Source organism: Lithobates pipiens, unplaced genomic scaffold (genome assembly GCF_037356315.1).
Source record: "Lithobates pipiens isolate NorthernLeopardFrog02 unplaced genomic scaffold, aLitPip1_a1.2 Scaffold_16, whole genome shotgun sequence".
Classification (NCBI taxonomy): Eukaryota; Metazoa; Chordata; class Amphibia; order Anura; family Ranidae; genus Lithobates; species Lithobates pipiens.
In genome coordinates this window covers 150223023-150243770 of record NW_027507748.1, presented here as the reverse complement: position 1 = coordinate 150243770, position 20748 = coordinate 150223023, and the positions used below count along the sequence as shown (strand labels likewise).

The window sequence follows — 20748 nt, the reverse complement described above, 5'->3', positions numbered from 1 at the left end:
TATAATGTAATCAAATAAATAAAAAACCGCTTAATGGGTACTCAAATCCAATACAAAAGAACCCCATTATTAAACACATTTTTAAATGGCAAAGCATGAACTTTTTTCTCCAAACTTGAGTTTACAAAAGTCCACCTCCTACAGAATACATATAAAGATGTGTTTCAAACTTAATATTCAAAGACAATTAAGAATATTAAAATGTGTATAATACAAATATATCAACGTGACATCACCTGCAGCCAATAAATTAAATCGTACTAAAAATACAATAAAAAGTAAACAATAAAATCATCGATCAGTAATAAAACAGTTACTATCAAAATCGACATTCAATCCACCAGGCATTAATACATTGGTCTCATGTATCCAGTAAGATTCCCTAAGACTTAACTGGCATATGAAATTACCCCCCCCCCCCCTCCAATGTTTTGTGACCCTCTCAATCCCCCAAAACTTTAGGCCTTTAGGGTTTTGCTGATGGAATTGTTTAAAGTGTCGGGACACTGTGGGTTTTCAGACCTTTTTTAATATTATCAACATGTTCTGCTAAACGCACATGTAAAGGTCTAGAAGAAGTGCGTCCTATGTATTGTAACCCACATTCGCACTCTAACATGTAAACCACCCAGATCGTGTCACATGTAATCAATTGCTAAATATCGTATCCCCTATTAGTTGCAGAGGCCAGAAACGTCTTCCGTTTCTTAATGTTGACTTTAGAATGCTTACACGGCTTACACCGCCCACAAGAATAGAACCCCCCCAAAAAGGAGAACAATCTGTTCTCTGACGGAATAGGGGGGTTAGGAACGCTGGGAGCAAGACGGTCCCTGAGAGAGGGAGCTTTTTTATAAATAAACTGTGGACGAGTAGGTAGCACGGGTCGCAAAATGTTGTCCTGCTTTAAAATGGACGTTAAGTAGTAGGGAATCTTACTGGATACATGAGACCAATGTATTAATGCCTGGTGGATTGAATGTCGACTTTGATATTAACTGTTTTATTACTGATCGATGATTTTATAGTTTACTTTTTATTGTATTTTTAGTACTATTTAATTTATTGGCTGCAGGTGATGTCACGTTGATATATGTGTATTATACACATTTTAATATTCTTAATTGTTTTTGAATTTTAAGTTCGAAACACATCTTTATATGCATTCTGTAGGAGGTGGACTTTTGTAAACTCAAGTTTGGAGAAAAAAGTTCATGCTTTGCCATATAAAAATGTGTTTAATAATGGGGTTCTTTTGTATTGGATTAAGCGTTTTTTTATTTATTTTATTACATTATATACATAAGGGGAAGGGATTCATTGTTGCAACGGCAATGTTTGCAAATATTGATATGATTCCTTTTTTAAATTCCGCTCCTTGTTGTGCTCATTTGCATCGTGCGGATAGGCATGATGGGATGAGACGTTAATATGGTAACGTTTGTTTAAATTCACAAGCGCTGCCCCGAGGTCTTTGCCTATTATCGTGCAGATTCGTACTACACGACAGGATGTGTGGTTGCCTTGGTAACTTTCGTAAATATGGAGAGGTTGTCCGTCACGTCGTGCTCACAGTAAGCCTACTATAGGAACCCCTTATTGTCTATTTATATATCGGGTGTTGCGTAGTTTCCGTGTCCGCTGATGAAGTCCCACCCATAGGGACATAACGTACGGACGGAGACAACGTGACGTCACCCGCGGTCATTGTTCATTTTAACGATCGTATGAAGCTTCGTTATTGTAAGTGTGTTTTTTATGTATATTCATCATTAAAACGTTTTTCTATGGAGAGCACTATGGCCTGTCTTTCTGTCCACATGGTCTGGGGAAATGTGAATACTGCTATATACCGATCCAGTGTGGGTATTCCACAAACGTGTCAGTTCATTTGACTCTGAATGGGAGAAAGCTGTGTTTTCGTTTGTGAACCGGTCGGATATAGTCTGAGAGGAGTACAGCGATTGGACGAGTTGATAAGCATTCGTTGATATTTAAGTGCATACGACCCTCTGTAATTTAAAGGGTCCATACGATGAGGTGAGCAGCCAATTTTACCATTGGTGGTGGCCCCCCCCTTGGCACTAAGTCACTTTATGCATGAACTGACTGTATACCACTGAAGATTCCTCACATGGACTTTTTGACCCAAAAGCTATCTTTGGACTTTTAATTACTTTTAATATGTCAGTAATCATTTTATTTTACTTAGAGCGCTGTACCATCTGTTTGATATATTAGTCTCACAAACGCCATCTTTCATTAAAGATTCCAGACAGGTCATTCAAACACTGGAGGCAATGGAGTGGAAAGAGTTACATTATGGCTACTGCCGATGTGACTTCTCTCTACACCATAATATAACATAACAATGGGTTTGAGGCAGTAGATAAGTATTTAAGGAGAGATGACAATTTATTCTCTCCCCAAAGAAAATTTGTGTTAAGCCTACTCAGGTTTGCCACGTCTCATAACTTCTGGTTTGGAGGATCCTTCTGTCTTCAGAATAGAGGGGTTGCAATGGGTGCAAAGTTTGCAAAGAGCATGGCAAACCCGTTTATGGCTAAATGGGAGGATGACGCCGTCTATGCTCTTAGACCAGAATTGGTTTTCTGGGGTAGATATATAGACAGCGTCTGCCTCCTATGGGATGGCAATAGGATTTCATTGGAGAATACATTGGGTATTTCTCTGCAACATGAGGCCAACCAGACGAATATCCATTTTCTAGATTTAAACATTGAGATTAGAGAGAATACTTTTAACACGTCACTTTTGTCGGATGAAACATGTCAGGCTGAATATGCCCCTGTACACACGGTCGGAGATTCTGCCAACCAAATCCGTCGGATTTTGTCCGTCGGATTTAGTCCGACGGATTGTGTCCGAAACTGTTGCATACACACGGTCGGACTAAGTTGTCGAAAAATCCGATCTTTCAGAACGTGATGACGTAATTTCGTTACGATGGGACTACATTCAGGCTAGTAGCCAATAGCTTTAATGTAGGAATTTGATCTGAGCATGCGTGGCACTTGGTCCGATCAAAATTCGCTACACATGATCAGAGTATGTCCGATCGAACCAGTTGGTCGGGAAATATTTCCAATATGTTGGAAAATTGGGTCCGACGGATATTTGGACGGAATCAGTCCGATGCATACCACACACAGTAGGATTATCCGACGACACGGTCCGACAGGACACATTCCGACGGATTTTCCGACCGTGTGTATAAGGGCTAAGAGACACAAGCATGCTGAATGCCATGGCCGTTTTGTTTTATAATAATCATTCTTAATGACTGTACATGTACAGTGCCTTGCAAAAGAACACAATAGTCTAATTTGGTGAAGTAAAATTCGAAATGTATATACATAAAAATAGGATTTTTTGTACTCACCGTAAAATCCTTTTCTCTGTAATTCACCGACCGACACAGCTCCTCTCTGTAACTAAATGGGTTGTATAGCCTGCCATTAGGAGAAACTAGGCAAAATTGTTACACAATACACAGAACTTTAATCCCACCCCAGGTGGGGCGCCCCGTGCTATCAACCCTTCCCACTGCTCCTAGCAGCTTCAGTATGTCAACAAGCAGTATAACGTAGAAAAAAGGAGGGGTGGGTGCTGTGTCGGTCGGTGAATTACAGAGAAAAGGATTTTACGGTGAGTACAAAAAATCCTATTTTATCTTATATTCACTGACCGACACAGCTCCTCTCTGTAACTAAATGGGACGCCCCCAAGCAGTGCCAAACAAGAGGTGGGAAAAACAGCATAAAAACTTCATCCATCATGGCAAGTGGGAACTAGTGAAACTAAACCCACAAAAAACAGCAGTGTGTGGAAAAACACCACTATATAACTGGGTGTCCTCAACAGGAGTGATCCCCAAGACCGCAACATTGTGGAAGTAATGCAACAGTGCATTAACCAAAACAGTACTGCGTTTTTATCGAAAAACCAGGAAAAAATGAAATCGCAACTACACGGCCGCTTGAAAAACTGTGCAGCCAAAACAGGCATCAGCCGATGCACTGACGTCTACCTTGTAGAACTTGGTAAACATATGGACAGAGGACCAGGTCACCACCTTACACACCTGAGCGACAGACGCTTGGTGTCGGAAGGCCCAAGAAGTTCCGATTGCTCTTGTAGAGTGGGCCGTGACTGGAAAAGGGAGGCACCTGCCCCTTCAAGGCGTAGGCTTGGACTACAATCTGTCTGATCCACCTGGAAATGGTGGCCGACGAGACCGCCATGCCCTTCTTAGGACCAGCCACCGAAACAAACAGTGAGTCTGACTTTCGAAAGGAAGCTGTGGCAGACAAGTACACCTTAGGAGCCCTAACCACATCCAGAGCGTGAAGGGCCACCGCCTTGGGGTGCTTCGGCTTAGGACATAATGATAGCAATACAATGTCCTCATTGATATGAAAGGCCGAAACCACTTTCGGTAGAAAGGGCGGTTGCGGACACAACACCACCTTATCCCTGTGGATGACTAGATAAGGCCACTTGCAGGACAAGGCCGCCAGTTCCGAAGCCGTCCTGGCCAATGTGATGGCCACTAGAAAGACCACCTTCTGTCAAAGGGTCACCAGAGGGATCTCCCTGATATTCTCAAACGGCGGCTTCTGAAGCGCTGACAACACCAGGTTCAAATCCCACGAGTTAATGGAGGACACGGGACTACGTCACACCCCCTGCACAAAGGTACTCACTAATGAGTGAGACGCCAGGGGTAGTTGAAAAAAAAGACAGCCAGAGCTGAAATCTGCCCTTTGATGGTGCTCAACGCCAACCTCTGGGTCTACACCTTGCTGAGGAAACAGCAGGATCCTGGCTATAGAGAAGGAGCGCGGATGCCACCCCTTCTCACACATGGAGATGTAGGCCTTCCAAGTACGATGATATATCTTCCTGGAAGATTTCCGCACCCTCAGCATAGTTGGAATCACAGAGTCCGACAGACCCCGGTTTCTCAATACCTAGATTTCAATAGCCAGGCCGTTAAAGCCAGCGATGGTAAAGCAGGGTGAAGGATTGGACCTTGAGTTAGGAGGTCCTCTCTCAACGGCAGTCGCCAGGGAGCATCTGCAACCAGGCGCACCAGGTCTGCGTACTAGGCTCACTGAGGCCAATCTGGGGAAATCAGGAGCACTAGAATCCCCTCTGCTTCCACTCTGCGAAGCAGATGTGGCAACAGTTTCAGCGGAGGAAAGGCATAGATCAGCTGGTACTGATCCCAAGGAGCCACCAGCGTGTCTGTCCACGGATCTCTTGTCCTGGACACGAATCTCAGCACCTTCCAATTGAGCCGGGAGGCCAATAGATCCACATCTGGTGTGCCCCATTTCAGGTACAGCAGCCTGAATATCTCCTGATGCAATGCCCATTCTCCTGGGTCCAGAATCTGTCGACTCAGATAGTCCGCCTGCCAATTTTCCACCCCCAGGGTGTAAATGGCTGACAGGGACAGGCCTCTGCGATTTATGTACGCCACAGCCGTGGCGTCGTTTGACTGTATCCTGGTCGAATGCCCTTGAAAACACCTCAACCACGTGTGGAGGCACAGCCTGATCGCTCTCAATTCGAGCAGATTGATCGGCAACTTGGATTCTTCCGTCAACCAGAGGCCCTGAGCCCACTGAATCCCCACTCCACCCCAGCTGGAAAGACTGGCATCCGTAGTGACCACCGTCCATTTCAGAGGAAGGAACGATTTTCCGGACTGAATCACCAGGGACCTCAACCACCAGATCAGGGAGTCCCTGACTGGCTGGCTCACCTGGATCTGCCGATCCAGGGACAACGGAGATTTGTCCCATTTTGTCAAGATCTACTTCTGCAGGACTCTGGTGTGGAACTGGGCATAAGGTACTGCCTTGAAGGAGGCTACCATGAGCCCCAGCACCCGCATGCAAAAGCAGAGCAATGACCACTTGCGGTTCATCAGTAATTTGACCGCAGATCTGAGAGTCAGCAATTTGTCTGAGGGGAGAAAAACCCTCGCTTCCCTGGAGTCCAATAGTAACCCCAGGTACTCCAGACGCTGAGTTGGTACCACCACCGACTTCTTTAGGTTCAACAGCCACCCAAATGCTTGCAGGGACTGCAAGGTGATCACCACATCCTCTAATTCTGAGGCGGAAGAAGCTCTCAGGAGGAGATCGTCTAGGTAACCCACGATCGCGATCCCGCGTTGTCTCAACAATGCCAACACTGGAGCCAGTACTTTGGTAAAGACTCAGGGGGGCTGTTGCCAGGCCAAAAGGAAGAGCCACAAACTGGTAGTGGGCTTCCCCGACTGCCAAATGCAGAAACTTTTGATGCCGAAGGCATTTGGATATGATCAGGTACGCATCCTGAATGTCCAAGGACGCCAGGAAGTCCTTTTGATGGAGTGCAGCGACTACTGAGTGAACCGATTCCACTCTGAACCTGCACTTTAACAAAGTGATTGAGAACTTTTAGGTCCAATATTGGATGTACCCCTTCCTTCTTGGGAACCACAAACAGATGAGTAGAACCCCCGGAAGCGTTCCGATTCCGGAACCGGTACAATCACCCCTTGATTCAACAAGTCCCTCCCCACCCCTAACAGGGCCTCCCGGTGAACCGGGGACACGGGTATGCCAAGAGAAACTATCTTGTAACCTGTGGAAATCAGATCGCAGACCCATTGGTCTGATAACCGGGAGGTCCAACGGGCTGCAAACTCCTGAAGATGATCCCCCACCCGAGACATGAGTGGGGGGCAAACCTTCATGCGGTAGCACTTTTGTTCGCAGGCTTGTTAGGCTTGCGGTTCCAGGGACACTTCTGACCGTTCGTGGGCATCCTGTTGGGCTGGGGTAGTTTTGCCGAAGCCCCGGGTGGACGAAAAAGCCACTTGTGAGCGGAAAAGGAGGGCCCTTGCCTGCGGCGTGGCTCCTTAGCCTTTCTGGCCTGTGGGAGTAGTGTACTCTTACCACCCGTGGCATTTTTAATAATGTCATCCAACGAAGCTTCAAAGAGCTGGTCGCCAAGGAAGGGAAGATCCGTCAGGGCTTTCTTGGATGCCTGGTCAGCAGACCAGCATTTCAGCCAAATGAGGCACCTCAGCACCACGGCTGACACTGAGGCCCTAGATAGCAGAGGGAGAGTATCCAGGGCTGCGTCACAAACGTACTTAAGGCCATGCACTAGTTGGTCTGTTAGTTCCACGCAGACAGGGGAGGCATTCTGCTCTCCCAATATGCGGTGCAAAAGTTTTGCCCACTCAGTCAGTGTCTGCGACACCAGTGCGGATGCCAGTACAGGTCGCACAGCTGACCCCACAACAGTAAAGAAGGAACGAGCCACTGCTTCGGCCTTCCTGTCCGTGGGATCCTTGAATGCAGGAGTCCCCTCAACCAGGATCGTGGTTACTTTATTTAACCTAGATACTGGGGGGTCAATGACCGGAGGAGCCAACCACTTTTTGAGAAGGCTTTTCTCAAAGGGGTAATGCACCGCCAAATTTTTGGGGACCGAAAAGGTCCGTTGCGGGCGACCCCATTCCCTGTAGATGAATTTGTCAAAATAAGTAAAATACGGGAACAACTTAGGTGAACGTGCTGGCTTGTGGGACCCAAAAGGGACTGGTATATCAGCAGAGGCATCCGCTGGCTCCTGAATCTTCAAGGTATCACGCACAGCAGTGATAAGTGCTCCAAAAAACGCCTTGTCACGCCCGGACATGGAATCATCCTCACTATCTGAACGGTCCTGGTCAGCCATGTCTGATAGGTCAGAGAAGGGGTCTTCAGCCGCAGCAGGTCCCAAGTCTGCATCAGAGCTCTCCCCAGAGGACGGGGGGGGGGGGGCAGGGGCCTCTTACGTGCACCTTTCCTGCCACGTGCCGCCTCTATCTTAGGAACATAGGAGCCAAGGACCGCCATCAGGGTGTCCATGCGCACCGCGCTAACTGCAGGTGACCTGGTTGCTATAGCCTGGATTTTGGGGGAAGAAACACCAGTTTCTGAAGCCATGCTGACCCTAGCCTGTCTGTCACCTGCAAGGGGACTTAGGACAGTGAAGGTCCCACCCTCCTGCTGTCGCCGCGTGGGGGGTACTTAGCACTAGGCTCACCACCCTGGGGCGTTCTGTGATAGCCACAGCAGTGCCTGTAGTCCCTAGGAGGTTCCCAGTTGCAGAGAGGAGAAAACCGTCAGCGGCAGCAGCTCCCACCAGCGGTGCAACGATCTGCAGAGCAGCTTCAGCGTTCAGCAAAGAGCCATGCAGCATCCTGCACACACACAGTGGATACAGGAAGCAGCAAGAGAAAGCACATGTAATGCTGCCACAAGAGGCCAGCGGTGAAAAAAGCGCTCAAGCTTTAACCTCCCTGGCGGTATGATTATTTCAAATTTTAGGTGCTGAAAGCAGTACAATTATTTTGCATGGAAATTTGGCGTTTTATATTGTAGTCCTGTAATTCTTAGGAATAACTCACTTAAATCTGTCCAAACCCGAGTCTAGCAGACATCCCGGATATGATAAAGTTTGAAAAATGAAATCATAAATTATAATATAATATCTATAAATAATTATACCAAATAATAATATAACAATAATACAAATTATTCAATAATGTAATCAAATCAAAAACACTGAAATTTGCTCAGTTGCAGAATTGTCACTGTCATTACTTTTCAATATTTGATGACGGATCTCCCCACAAATCACTATCGCTCAATTCTGCGAGTGATTCTAATTTATTATCGCTGTTTTCTAGCAGATCTAAAATATTTTTTTCTGTAAAGGGACAGTTTTGGTTGCTATGGACAATCTCCAGTTTCCAGGCATAAATATGTTTTTATAAGATAAAACTGAATGCAGGGCACTGGGCAGAACACTAGGGACAAAGGGGATGCGAAATAATTACATACAGCAATGTAATCTGTAAGATTACATTATACTGTATGTAATGTGTGTGTTTCACTTTTTGAATTTGGCGCCGTTCTCCGTCCCAGTGTGTCGCAGCGCTCGCAGGGAACGAAGATAGATCGAGCGAGACACGTCTCACTCGTACAGCACGGGGACATCGTTGGATCCAAGGGACAAGGTAAGTAAACCTCTTCCTGCATTCAGCGATGCGGTCCAGAGTCTGGCTTGGGGTTACCACTTTTGTTACAAAATCTCCACCCCGAGCCAGACTCGGGAATACCGCCAGGGGGTTAAAAAAATGGCCGCCAACGTAATCAATAGGAATCCTAAAGAAAATGGCTGCTGAAGCTCACAAGGGGAATTGATAGCTTTCTCAAATCTAAGATGGCCGCCGGAACGGCGCCATGCAGTGCAGAGCAAAAAAATTAAAACGTGCTGCCTGCTAACAGTCAGAACAACCTCCATAAACATGTTTTGGGACCTCCAGACCTGGACCAGGACCAACGGCAGCCGCACAGACCCCCACAGGGGAGAAACAGCGACCGTAGCCAACAGCGCATGTATCCACCCCCCTCAGGAGGGGGGAAGGAGGGGTGATAGGGACTTGGGAAAGAAGATAGGGAGGTGAGGTGGCCCCTGAATCGACCCCCAGGGAATGCCCAGCTGCTCACCCCACCGAAGCAGGGAGAGCCATACTTGCCAGTCCTGAAGAGCTCAGAGACATTCCATCACAGACCCACTCTTGCGCAGTTACAGGGTGGCTGCTGGCCTCGGTATACTGTGATCCAGACATCAGTAGCCCAGTCAAATATATACCCTGGAGCATTGAAGCTCACCGACCACCTCTGGAGCTGAGGCAAGTTGTGGCCTGCCGAGCCTTAGCTGCGGCCTGCTCATGCTTGATGGCCCGGACTGGGGAGACTACAAGGATATAATTAACCAGCCGGTCACCCAGCCAGCAGTTGATAGAAGATCACAGGATCTTTCATCTTGCGCAAAAAGCAGCAAACCTGCAGCAAAAATATGGACCAAGAGGCACACAGGGTTTCCTAGGTCATTCTCCTTGCTAGACAAAATAAAAACTGAAGCTGCTAGGAGTAGTGGGAAGGGTTGATAGCACGGGGCCTGCCCCCCTGGGGCGGGATTAAAGTTCTGTGTATTGTGTAACAATTTTAACTAGTTTCTCCTAATGGCAGGCTATACAACCCATTAAGTTACAGAGAGGAGCTGTGTCGGTCGATGAATTACAGAGAAATTTTTTTTCAGATATTAAAAACTGATAATTGGCATGTGCGTATCTATTCACCCCCTTTGTTATGAATCCCAAAAAAGGTCTGTTGCACCCAATTACCATCAAGTTACATAATTAGTGAAATGATGTCCCACTGTGTGCAATCCCAGAGTCACATGATCTGTCACCACACATACACACCTTTTTGAAAGACCCCAGAGGCTGCAACACCAAAGCAAGAGGCACCACTAACCAAACACTGCCATGAAGACCAAGGAACTCGCCAAACAAGTAAGGGACAATGTCATTGAGAAGTACAAGTCAGGGTTGGGTTATAAAAAAAAATATCCAAATCTTTGATGATCCCTAGGAGCACCATCAAATCCATCATAACCAAATGGAAAGAACATGGCACAACTGCAAACATGCCAAAAGAGGGGCCCGTAAGGACCGGGTAAGGTGGGCATTAATCAGAGAGGTAGCACAGAGACCTAAGGTAACCCTGGAGGAGCTGCAGGGTTCCACAGCAGAGACTGGAGTATCTGTACACAGAACGACAATAAGCCATACGCTCCAAAGGAGTTGGGGTTTATGGTAGAGTGGCCAGATGAAAGCCATTACTTTCAGCAAAAAACAAAATGGCACGTTTTGAGTTTGTGAAAAAGGCATGTGGGAGACTGCCAAAATGTATAGGAGCAAGGTGCTCTGGCCCATGAGACTAAAATTTTACTTTTTGGCCATCAAAGAAAATGCTATGTCTGGTGCAAACCCAACATATCGCCCAAAGAACACTATCCTCACAGTGAAACATGGTGGTGGTGGCAGCATAATGCTGTGGGGATGTTTTTCAGCAGTCGGGACTGGGAAACTTGTCAGAGTTGAGGGAAAGATGGATGGTGCTAAATACAGGGATATTCTTGAGCAAAGCCTGTACCACTCTGTGCGATTTGAGGCTAGGATGGTTCACCTTCCAGCAGGACAATGACCCCAAACACACTGCTAAAGCAACACTTGAGTGGTTTAAGGGGAAACATGTAAATGTGCTGGAATGGCGTAGTCAAAGCCCAGACCTCAATTCAATAGACAATGTGTGGTCAGACTTAAAGATTGCTGTTCACAAGAGCAAACCATCCAACTTGAAGGAGCTGGAGCAGTTTTGCAAGGAAGAATGGGCAAAAATCCCAGTGGTAAGATGTGGCAAGCTCATAGAGACTTCTCCAAAGCGACTTATAGCTGTGACATCCATAAAAGGTGGCTCTACAAAGTATTGACTTTAGGGGGGTGAATAGTTATGCACATTAACTTTTTCTGTTTTATTTTGTCCTATTTGTTTGCGTCACAATAAAAAAAAAAAAAAAACACACACACACATCTTCACCATTGTGGGCATGTTCTGTGAATTAAATGATGCAAATCCTCAAACAATCCATGTTAATTCCAGGTTGTGAGGCAAAAAAACATGAAAAACGCCAAGGGGGAGGGCTAAATACTTTTGCAAGGCACTGTAAGTTGCTACAATAAATACCTTCACAAGTGAGATGGCTTCACTATATGTTGTTCGATTTCCATTTGGTGATGAGATCCCCTTGATTTGAGTGAGATGCCCACTTACTGCTGGAAGTTTACTGCTTTGTTGCTGCCTGGGAAAAGTGAATGGATGCAAGCTTTGCATTGTATTTTAACCATCTACTTACTGGTGATTGAAGAGTTCAGACGCTACCCTATACACACTGAAAACGGGTGAAGGGATTATCATCTTTTCCTCTTAATATTTCAAAGACTGTTGCTTTTTATTAGCGCCGCATGTGGACTATTTATAATTTTATATTTGCTTCTCAACAAATAGTGCTGGTTGCTTTCCTCTTCCAATATTAATACCTTTTTCAGTAGTGCAGATACCTACCTGTTTTTATTGTTTTACTATTTGATTAATAGTAAACATTTATTTTCTGGCTAAATAAATGTGATCTTTATTATTTCGGACAGTCGTTATCATGTGTTATTAACTTTATGGTAAGAGCTGCATCAAGATTGCCTTAATTCTGATATAGACAAAAGGTTGTAATCGCTTATAATTATCATCAAACGAATAAGTGAGGTGGTATAATTGCAAAAACATAACTCAGCTTGTATAAAGGTTGTGGGGATCCTTTCCACCCGACCTAGTACTTACCCGTTTATACCTATCCTTGGAATCATGAAATCGGTTTTGTTTAAAGAGGTAATTGCCAAACTTTCTCTCAGTAGTAGCAATTTCCAAGACCTTTTCTAAAGGAAATATTGCCTGCTGGTTCTGCAAAACCAAATAGTTCAGTGTAATTAAGCATTTTACACAGCAGAAGAAAAATAAATCACCAACACTAAAGTAGGGAAAAAAATAAACTAAAATTACAGTCTTAAAGTGGTTGTAAACCCACTCCACAAAAAAAAACAAAAAAAAAAACAAAGAACCACGCAAGACAAAAAGGCATAATGGAGCTAATATGCATAACATACTAGCTCATTATGAAAAACCCACCTAAAGCTGGCCATAAACCTATAGGTTATCTGCAGATTTTCTATGGTTAGATGGAAAAAGTGCAACAGATTTCTCCATCTTCGCTAAACTGTGTGGATGGAGGAATCTCCCACTTTTTCCATCTAACCATAGAAAATCTGCAGATAATCTATAGGTGTATGGCCAGCTTTAGATTAGAGCTGCACGATTCTGGCTAAAATGAGAATCACAATTTTTTTGCTTAGAGGATAGATCATGATTCTCTCACGATTCTCGCTGCGTAACATCATCTTTCACATAAAAAAAAAAAAAATTGTGCTAACTTTACTGTTTTATTTTTTTATTTTTATTTATTGAAGTGTATTTTTTTCCCCCAAAAATGGGATTTTTAAAAACAGCTTACCTGTAAAATCCTTTTCTTTGATGTACATCAGGTGACACAGAGCCATAGTAATAACTATGTGGGTTATATCGGCGTATCAGGTGCTGGACACTGGCATGCCCCTTAAGGCGTGAACTTCCCCCATATAACCTCTCCTATTACTGGGAGTCCTCAGTTTTGTAGCCAAGCAATCAAAGTGTATAAGAAGAAGGGAGGGACCTCTGTGTCCCCTGATGTACATCAAAGAAAAAGATTTTATAGTCTTTTTGTACTCCCCGTAAAATCCTTTTCTCTGTAATTCACCGACTGACACAGCTCCTCTCTTAGCTATTGGGTTATGCCACCTTTAGGAAAATACTAGGCATTACATGTTATGTAAAACACAGAACTTTCCACTTCCACACAAGGGGGCGGTCCCTTAGGCAAAAACCACCCAGCCTGCCATGCAGCCATCAGTACGTCAACAAGCAGTATAACGTAAAGAAAAATAGGAGGGACAGAAGACCATTGCGGACGCAACACCACCTTCTCTTTGTGGATAACCAGATAGGGTGACTTGCAGGAAAAGGCCGCCAATTCCGAAACCCTCCTGGCCGATGTGATGGCCACTAAAAAGACCACTTTCTGGGAAAGAGTCAACAAGGGACTCCTGATATTTTCAAAAGGCGGATTTTGAAGTGCCGATACCACCAGGTTCAGATCCCACGGGGGTAACTGTGGACGCAACAGAGGAACTACTTGTCGTACCCCTTGAACAAAAGTACTCACTAGAGAGTGAGACGCCAAAGGTCGCTGAAAGAAGAAAGAAAAAAAAAAAAAAAGACAGCCAAAGCTGATATTTGTCCTCCCTTTGCTGAAGAAACAGCAGGATCCTGGATATAGAAAAGAAGCGCAGATGCCATCCTTTCTCCTCACACATGGAGATTTAGGCCTTCCAGGTACGATGATATATCTTCCGAGAAGATTTCCATGCTCTCAAAATAGTTGGGATCACCGAGTCCGACAGACCCCAGGTCCTCAACACCTGGCTCTCAATAGCCATGCCGTTAAAGCAGGATGGAGAATCGGACCTCGAGACAGGAGGTCCTCTCGTAACGGCAGTCGCCAGGGAGCGTCTGCCACCAGGCGCACTAGATCTACGTACCAAGGACGCTGAGGCCAATCTGGGGCAATCAGTAGTACTGGAAGCAGACGTGGTAACAGTTTCAGTGGAGGAAAAGCGTAGATCAGCTGGCACTGACCCCACGGAGCCACCAGCGCGTCTGACGTGTCTGCTCACGGATCTCTTGTCCTGGACATGAATATCGGTACCTTCCGATTGAGACGGGAGGCCAGAAGACCCACGTCTGGTGTGCCCCACCGCAGGCACAGTAGCCTGAACACTTAAGGATGCAACGCCCATTCTCCTGGGTCCAGCATCTGACGACTTGGATCGTCCGCCTTGCAGTTCTCCACACCCGGGATGTAAATGGCCGACAGGGCCGGTACATGTCGCTCTGCCCACCGAAGTATGTGAGCGACCTCCCATGCGGCGGCCAAGCTTCTTGTTCCTCGGTGATTGACGTATTCCACTGCAGTGGCGTTGTCTGACTGGATCCTGGTCGGACGCCCTTGCAGTCTCAACCAGATGGAAAGGCATAGCCTGATCGCTCTCACTTCGAGCAGAATGACTGGCAACTTTGATTCCTCCGTCGACCAGAGGCCCCCGAGTTGACTGGACTCCCATCACTCCACCCCAGCGAAATAGCCTAGCATCACTGACCATTTCAGAGGTAGGAACGACTTCCCGGACTGAAGCACCGGGGACCTCAGCCACCAGATCAGGGAATCCCTGACTAACTGGCTCACCTGGATCTTTGTCCCACTTTGTCAAGATCTCCTTCTGCAAGACTCTGATGTGGAACTGGGATGCACAGAAGCGCAGCGACGACCACCTGCGGTTCATCAGCAGTTTTACCACGGCTCTGAGAGTCTGCAGCTTGTCTGAAGGAGAAAAACTCGCTTCCCTGGAGTCAAGCAGTAAGCCTAGGTACTCCAAATGCTGAGTCGGTATCATCAACGACTTTAGGTTCAACAGCCACCCAAATTCTTGCAGGGTCTGCATGGTGATCGCCACATCCTCCTCTAACTCTGAAGTGGAAGAAGCACTCAGGAGGAGATCATTCAGGTAACCCACGATTGCGATCCCACGATTGCGATCCCGCGTTGCCATAGCAACGCCAACACAGGAGCCAATACCTTGATAAAGACTCGGGGGGGGGGGGGGGGCGGAAGCCAAACAAAAAGGGAGAGCTACAAACTGGTAGTGGGCTTCCCCGACTGCAAACCGCAGAAACTTTTGATGCCACAGGAATATGGGTATGTGCAGGTACACATCCTGGATGTCTAAGGATGCCAGGAAGTCCCCCTGATGGAGTGCAGTGACTACTGAACAAACTGATTCCATTCTGAACCTCTGCACTTTCACAAAGTGATTGAGGGCTTTAAGATCCAAGATTGAACGTACCCCTTCCTTCTTGGGAACTACAAATAGGTTTGAGTAGAACTCCTGGAAACGTTCCGATTCCAGAACAGGTACAATCACCCCGCAATTCAGCAGGTCCCTCACTGCCCCCAAGAGGACCTCCCGGCGAGCCGGGAGAACGGGTATGTTGGAGGGGAAGAATCTGTTTTGCAGCCAAGAGAGGAACTCTATCTTGTAGCCGTAGCTACAATACCGGGATCGTGCTAACTTTGTTCAACCTAGATACTGGGGGGTCCACGACCGGAGGAGCCGCTACACCAGCAGAGGGATCTGCTGGCTCCCGAATCTTCAGGGTATAACGCACAGCTGTGATAAGTGCTTCAACAAGCACTTTGTCGCGCACGGACCCAAACGGGGACTCATCCTCAATGTCCGAACGGTCCTGGTCAGCGTCCTCTGAACCAACAGAGCAAGGGTCACCAGCTTCAGCAGGACCCGGGTCTGCATCAGAGCTCTCCCCAGAGGACGGGGGGGGGGGGGCAGGGGCCACTTCTTATCACCTTTGCGCCCACGTACCGCCTCCATCTTGGCAACGAACAAATTGAGGACCGACGACAACGCGTCCAAAGGCACTGCACATTCCGTAGGCGAACCGGATGCAATTGCCTGGTTTTGGGGGAAGAAACACCAGTTTCTGAAGCCATGCTGGCCCTACCCTGTCTGCCACCTGAAGGGGACTTAGGACAGTGTTGGTCCCACCCTTTTTACTGCTGCTGGCTGAGGGGCTCTTTCCCGCAGGACTCATCACCCTGACAGGTTCTGCTCTGTCCAGCAAGTAGTGCCTGTGTTCTCTGTTAGCTCCAAGGTGCAGAGGAATACGCTCTGTCATTTGCTGCTGCTAATGGCGCTGAAACCGCTCTGCAATATGCTCAGGCTCAAAGGAAATGGCTGTCCAGCAGAAGGACATAAAACACTGGAGAAATGGCCGCCAAATTACAGGAACACATGCTGTCTCTAGAGAAGCTGAAAAACTTGCTCAGCCTTCTCGAAAATGGCCGCCAGCGTCAAGTATAAGGAGAAATCACAGGGAAAATGGCTGCCGAGGCACAGGAGAGCAAGCTTCCCCTTGCCCATACCTAAGATAACCACTGACACTGAAAAATCATGAGGGACAGAGCTAAAAAATGGCGGTGACCAGCGCTGCAAAGATCACAGGAAAGGCCTCACAGGCACCCCCCAGGGACATGAAAAAACACCACTCAGGACACAGCCAGTCAGCGGAGCCCCCCCCCCCCCCCCAAAGGTGAGAGACCCCCTCCGGAGAGCCCCTAGACATGAGACACACATACATCGCTAAGCGGCCACACGCAGCATCCCCCACAGAGAGGGAAGAAAGGGACAGGGAGAGAAGAGAGGGAGGTGAGGGACCCCCGAATCGACCTCCCATGGAATGCCCAGCCCCACCGAGGCAGGGAGAGCTGTACTTACCAGTCCTGAAGAGCTGGGAGACATTCCCTTACAGACCCACTCTCTGATCAGTACATTGTGGCTGTTGGACTCGGCACACTGACGTAGACATCAGTAGCCCGGTCATATGTGCGCCCCGGAGCATAAAAGCTCACCGACCACCTCTGGAGCTGAGGTACGTCGTGGCCAGCCTATCACGTAGCTGTGACCTGCACATGCTCGCTGGCGAGGCTGGGGAGACTACAAGGATAACAGTATCCAGCCTGTCATCCAGCCGGCTGTTGATAGCAGATCACAGGATCTTTCATCTTGCGCAAAAAGCAAAGCCCCTGCAGAAAAAAAGACGGACCGATGTGCCCGTCAGGGTTCCTAGGTCCTTCTTCACTAGGCAAAATAAAATGGATGGCTGCATGGCAAGCTGGGGGGTTGTTAACCTTGGACGGGACTGGAAAGTTCTGTGTTTTACATAACACGTAATGCCTAGTATTCTCCTAAAGGTGGCATAACAACCCAATGGCTAAGAGAGGAGCTGTGTCAGTCGGTGAATATAAAAGAGAAATCCTATTTTCTTACATCAGGGGACACAGAGCCATAGTAATAAACTATGTGGGATGTTCCATAGCAATGGAAACTGAAGGAGGAGACAGAATCAAGCCTGCAGTGTATACTGTACCCAAAGGCAATATCCTCATGATATAAATATAAAGTGCCAACAAGTCCGTTAGGATATGCCAAACAGTTCATAGCAATATACATAATTTCCAAGTGGTGTCTTGTGCAGATGTCCAAAGAAAATCCCCGGTGCGCTTTGGCGCTACCGGTTTCGTCACGCTGACGTCATCAAGAGCCCTTGATGAAGTCAGCGTGACGAAACCGGTAGGTGTGGCTATAGAGACGTGACCTCTCTTGAATACACTGCAGCAGCTAGCGGTGTGAGGATTTTTACACAGCGGTTTTAACTCTGATGAAATGGGAGTAGGTTTTTCTGCTTGTAATAAACTTCCTTTAAAGACATATAACGCTATGGGATCTTCTTTCCATGTAAATGCACGATTGAAAATTTAAAACGTGGATGAATGGCCAGATTCCCAGGGAGACTCCAGAAAGTGACACAGGGGCTAAACACTGTGAAGGCTGGTTTCCCCCAGTAGGGGCAAAGGATCTGGTGAGCGCAATATAATTGATTTACACCAAAGCGCACCGGGGATTTTCTTTGGACATCTGCACAAGACACCACTTGGAAATTATATATTTGCTATGAACTGTTTGGCATATCCTAACAGACTTGTTGGCACATTATATTTATATCTATAGCACAATAGGATTGGATTTGATTCTTCCATTTAGATTTCAGCATAATTGATTTTGTCACGTGTGTTTTTTTTTTTTTTTGTTTTTTTTTTTAACTTCACTGACACTGATGACAATTGAGTAGACAATTGCACGAATACAATTTACTTTGGCACACAATTAGAGGCTGTATATGATACACATTGTAAATTTAAAAAGGTATAGCGCCAATTCTACCGGATTTCTTTTCTACATGTTTACTAGCCCCACTCATTTTTGGGAGGGGCATACCAAGTTGAGGCAGCTCTTACCTGAAAAATTACCTTAAAAATCACCTTAAAATTAGTTTATTTAGCACTATTCCATAGCACAATCTCTTATTTTTTCAACATCCTCATGACCTTTAATATCGATTTGATAAAATTTGGATAAACGTCTGCACCGAAGACCAAGTTGCGGTCTTACAGATCTGAGCCATACAGGCCTGATGATGCACCACCCAAGAGGCACTAATCACCCTGGATAAGTGTGCTCTTAATATGAGAAGGGAGAATTTTCTTCTTTAACCTGAAGCTTGATCAATCACTTGACAAACCCATTTGGAATGGTGGATCTTGACGCTGCCTGTCCATATCTTGGACCCTCTGGCAGTACAAGCAAAACCTGTGTTTTGCGAACCTGAGCGGTCGCCTTTAGATTCTGATCGCTCTTACTACATCACGAGACTGTAGTGCTTTCTCTTCCCTAGATTAAGGCTTCTGGGGAGAAAGAAGGAAGAATAATAATATCTTGGTTTAAATGAAAACCTGTTACCACTTTTGGTAAAAAATCAGGATGAGGACATCAAACCACCTCATCCTTATGCATTATGAAATATGGCTCTTACAAGACAGAGCAGTCTTCCAGCAAAAGAAATGTCAAGCAAAAAAAAAAAGATTATCTTTCTTGTCAAAGAACCAAGAGAATTTCTCGTAAGGCTCAAACGGCTGATTCAGCAAAGCCAAAAAGACCAATTTTAAATCCTAAGGATTTAAAGGTGCCTTGATAGGGGGATGAACCGTGTTACCCCCTGAATAAGCTACGCATCAAGAGTGGGAAGCAAGAGGCCATAGGAAAAGACATTGACACGGCATGGATCTGGCTCTTGATAATAGTCAAAGCCAGCTTCATTTCAGATCCCATATGCAGGAATCCTGCCTATTGACATACTTTCTGGGGTGCCAACCCCTGGATCTATACCAAGAAACCTATGCCTTCCAGAGTCTATAGTAAGTGATTCTGGAAGCCGGCTTCCTAGCATTAGTCAAAGTAGACACTACTGAAGGAGATCATCCACGATCTTTTCTAGAGTGGGATTCAACAGTCAAATCTGTTAAAACTCCTTGTCCGTAAAGCAGAATGAAATACCGGACCTTGTGCAAGAAGGTCTGGTTATAATGGCAGAGTCCAAAGGACTTCAACTGCCCTCCTTATGATTTCGGTTAATTAAGATCTTCTGGGACCCGGCTGGGGCCACCAGAATCACCTCTTTCTTTTCCTGCTTAATCGTGGGGAGAAGGCGCGGAAGTTGCAGAGCTGGAGGAAAGGCATAGATCAGTGAAAACTGATCCCCTGGGAAGACTAATGCGTCTGTTCCGCCTGCTAGTGGACCCCTTGTTTGACAAAGTTGTCGACCTTATTAATGAATCTGGGCACGAATAGGTCCATGTCCGGAGTACCCCATCTGAGATATTGCTAGGAAGATGTCGGGGTGAAGAGATCATTCTCCCGGAAATAATTGTTGGCATCTCAAGTAGTCCACCTGCAATATTAAAATTGCCGATAGGCAAGGAGTGTTGTGTTCTGCCAAAGCTAGAACATTATTCACCTCTTTTTGGGCTGCATGACTTCTCTGCCTCCCCTGGTGATCGATGTAAGCCCCCGCCATGGCTGTCAGACTGAATCCTGTCAGGACAGTCCCGTAATCTGACCGCCAAGATTTTATGGCCAGATGTACTGCCTGAAACCTCCAACAAAGTTGATAGGCAAGGTTATCTAACCTGGACAGAATCTTCTTCCAGGGCTGCTCCCCAGCCTAAAAGGCTTTCCTCTGTTGTTAACACCTTGCAGGACAAAGATTTTCCCTCCTGCTGGAAAATCACCAATTTAGGCTCTGACCCATGTTGGGAGCCAAGCGTATTGGAAACAAACAAGGCCTGAATCCACTTTATTCCAGACCGACAGGATGGTGTCTTGAAGCAGTCTTTGAATAAAACATTTACCTTCATCCTAAGTTGAATTAGTCCTACAATTGGAAAAGAAAAATATACTTTAGACCCATAGAGCCGGTCCAAAAAAGGGGTTACTATTGACAGCAATAAATGATGTACTTTATGTAAGATTACATTTTATTAAGTATCAAAAAATCTAATTTTATATACAAAAGGTGCAATTCCTTAAAAATTATCTCATTAGCCAGACATTAACATACAGTGCCTTGCGAAAGTATTCGGCCCCCTTGA

General features: G+C 46.2%; 1 protein-coding gene across 3 annotated transcripts in view; it reads right to left on the bottom strand.

Moving 5' to 3' along the window:
- FKBP6 (FKBP prolyl isomerase family member 6 (inactive)) overlaps positions 1-20748 on the bottom strand; it is a 271222-nt gene that overhangs the window by 93703 nt on the left and 156771 nt on the right. For all 3 annotated transcript variants that reach the window (XM_077480611.1, XM_077480614.1, XM_077480612.1), the window contains exon 5: positions 12321-12440. In XM_077480611.1, coding sequence (XP_077336737.1) covers positions 12321-12440 — 120 coding nt within the window. The remainder of the gene's footprint in view (positions 1-12320; positions 12441-20748) is intronic.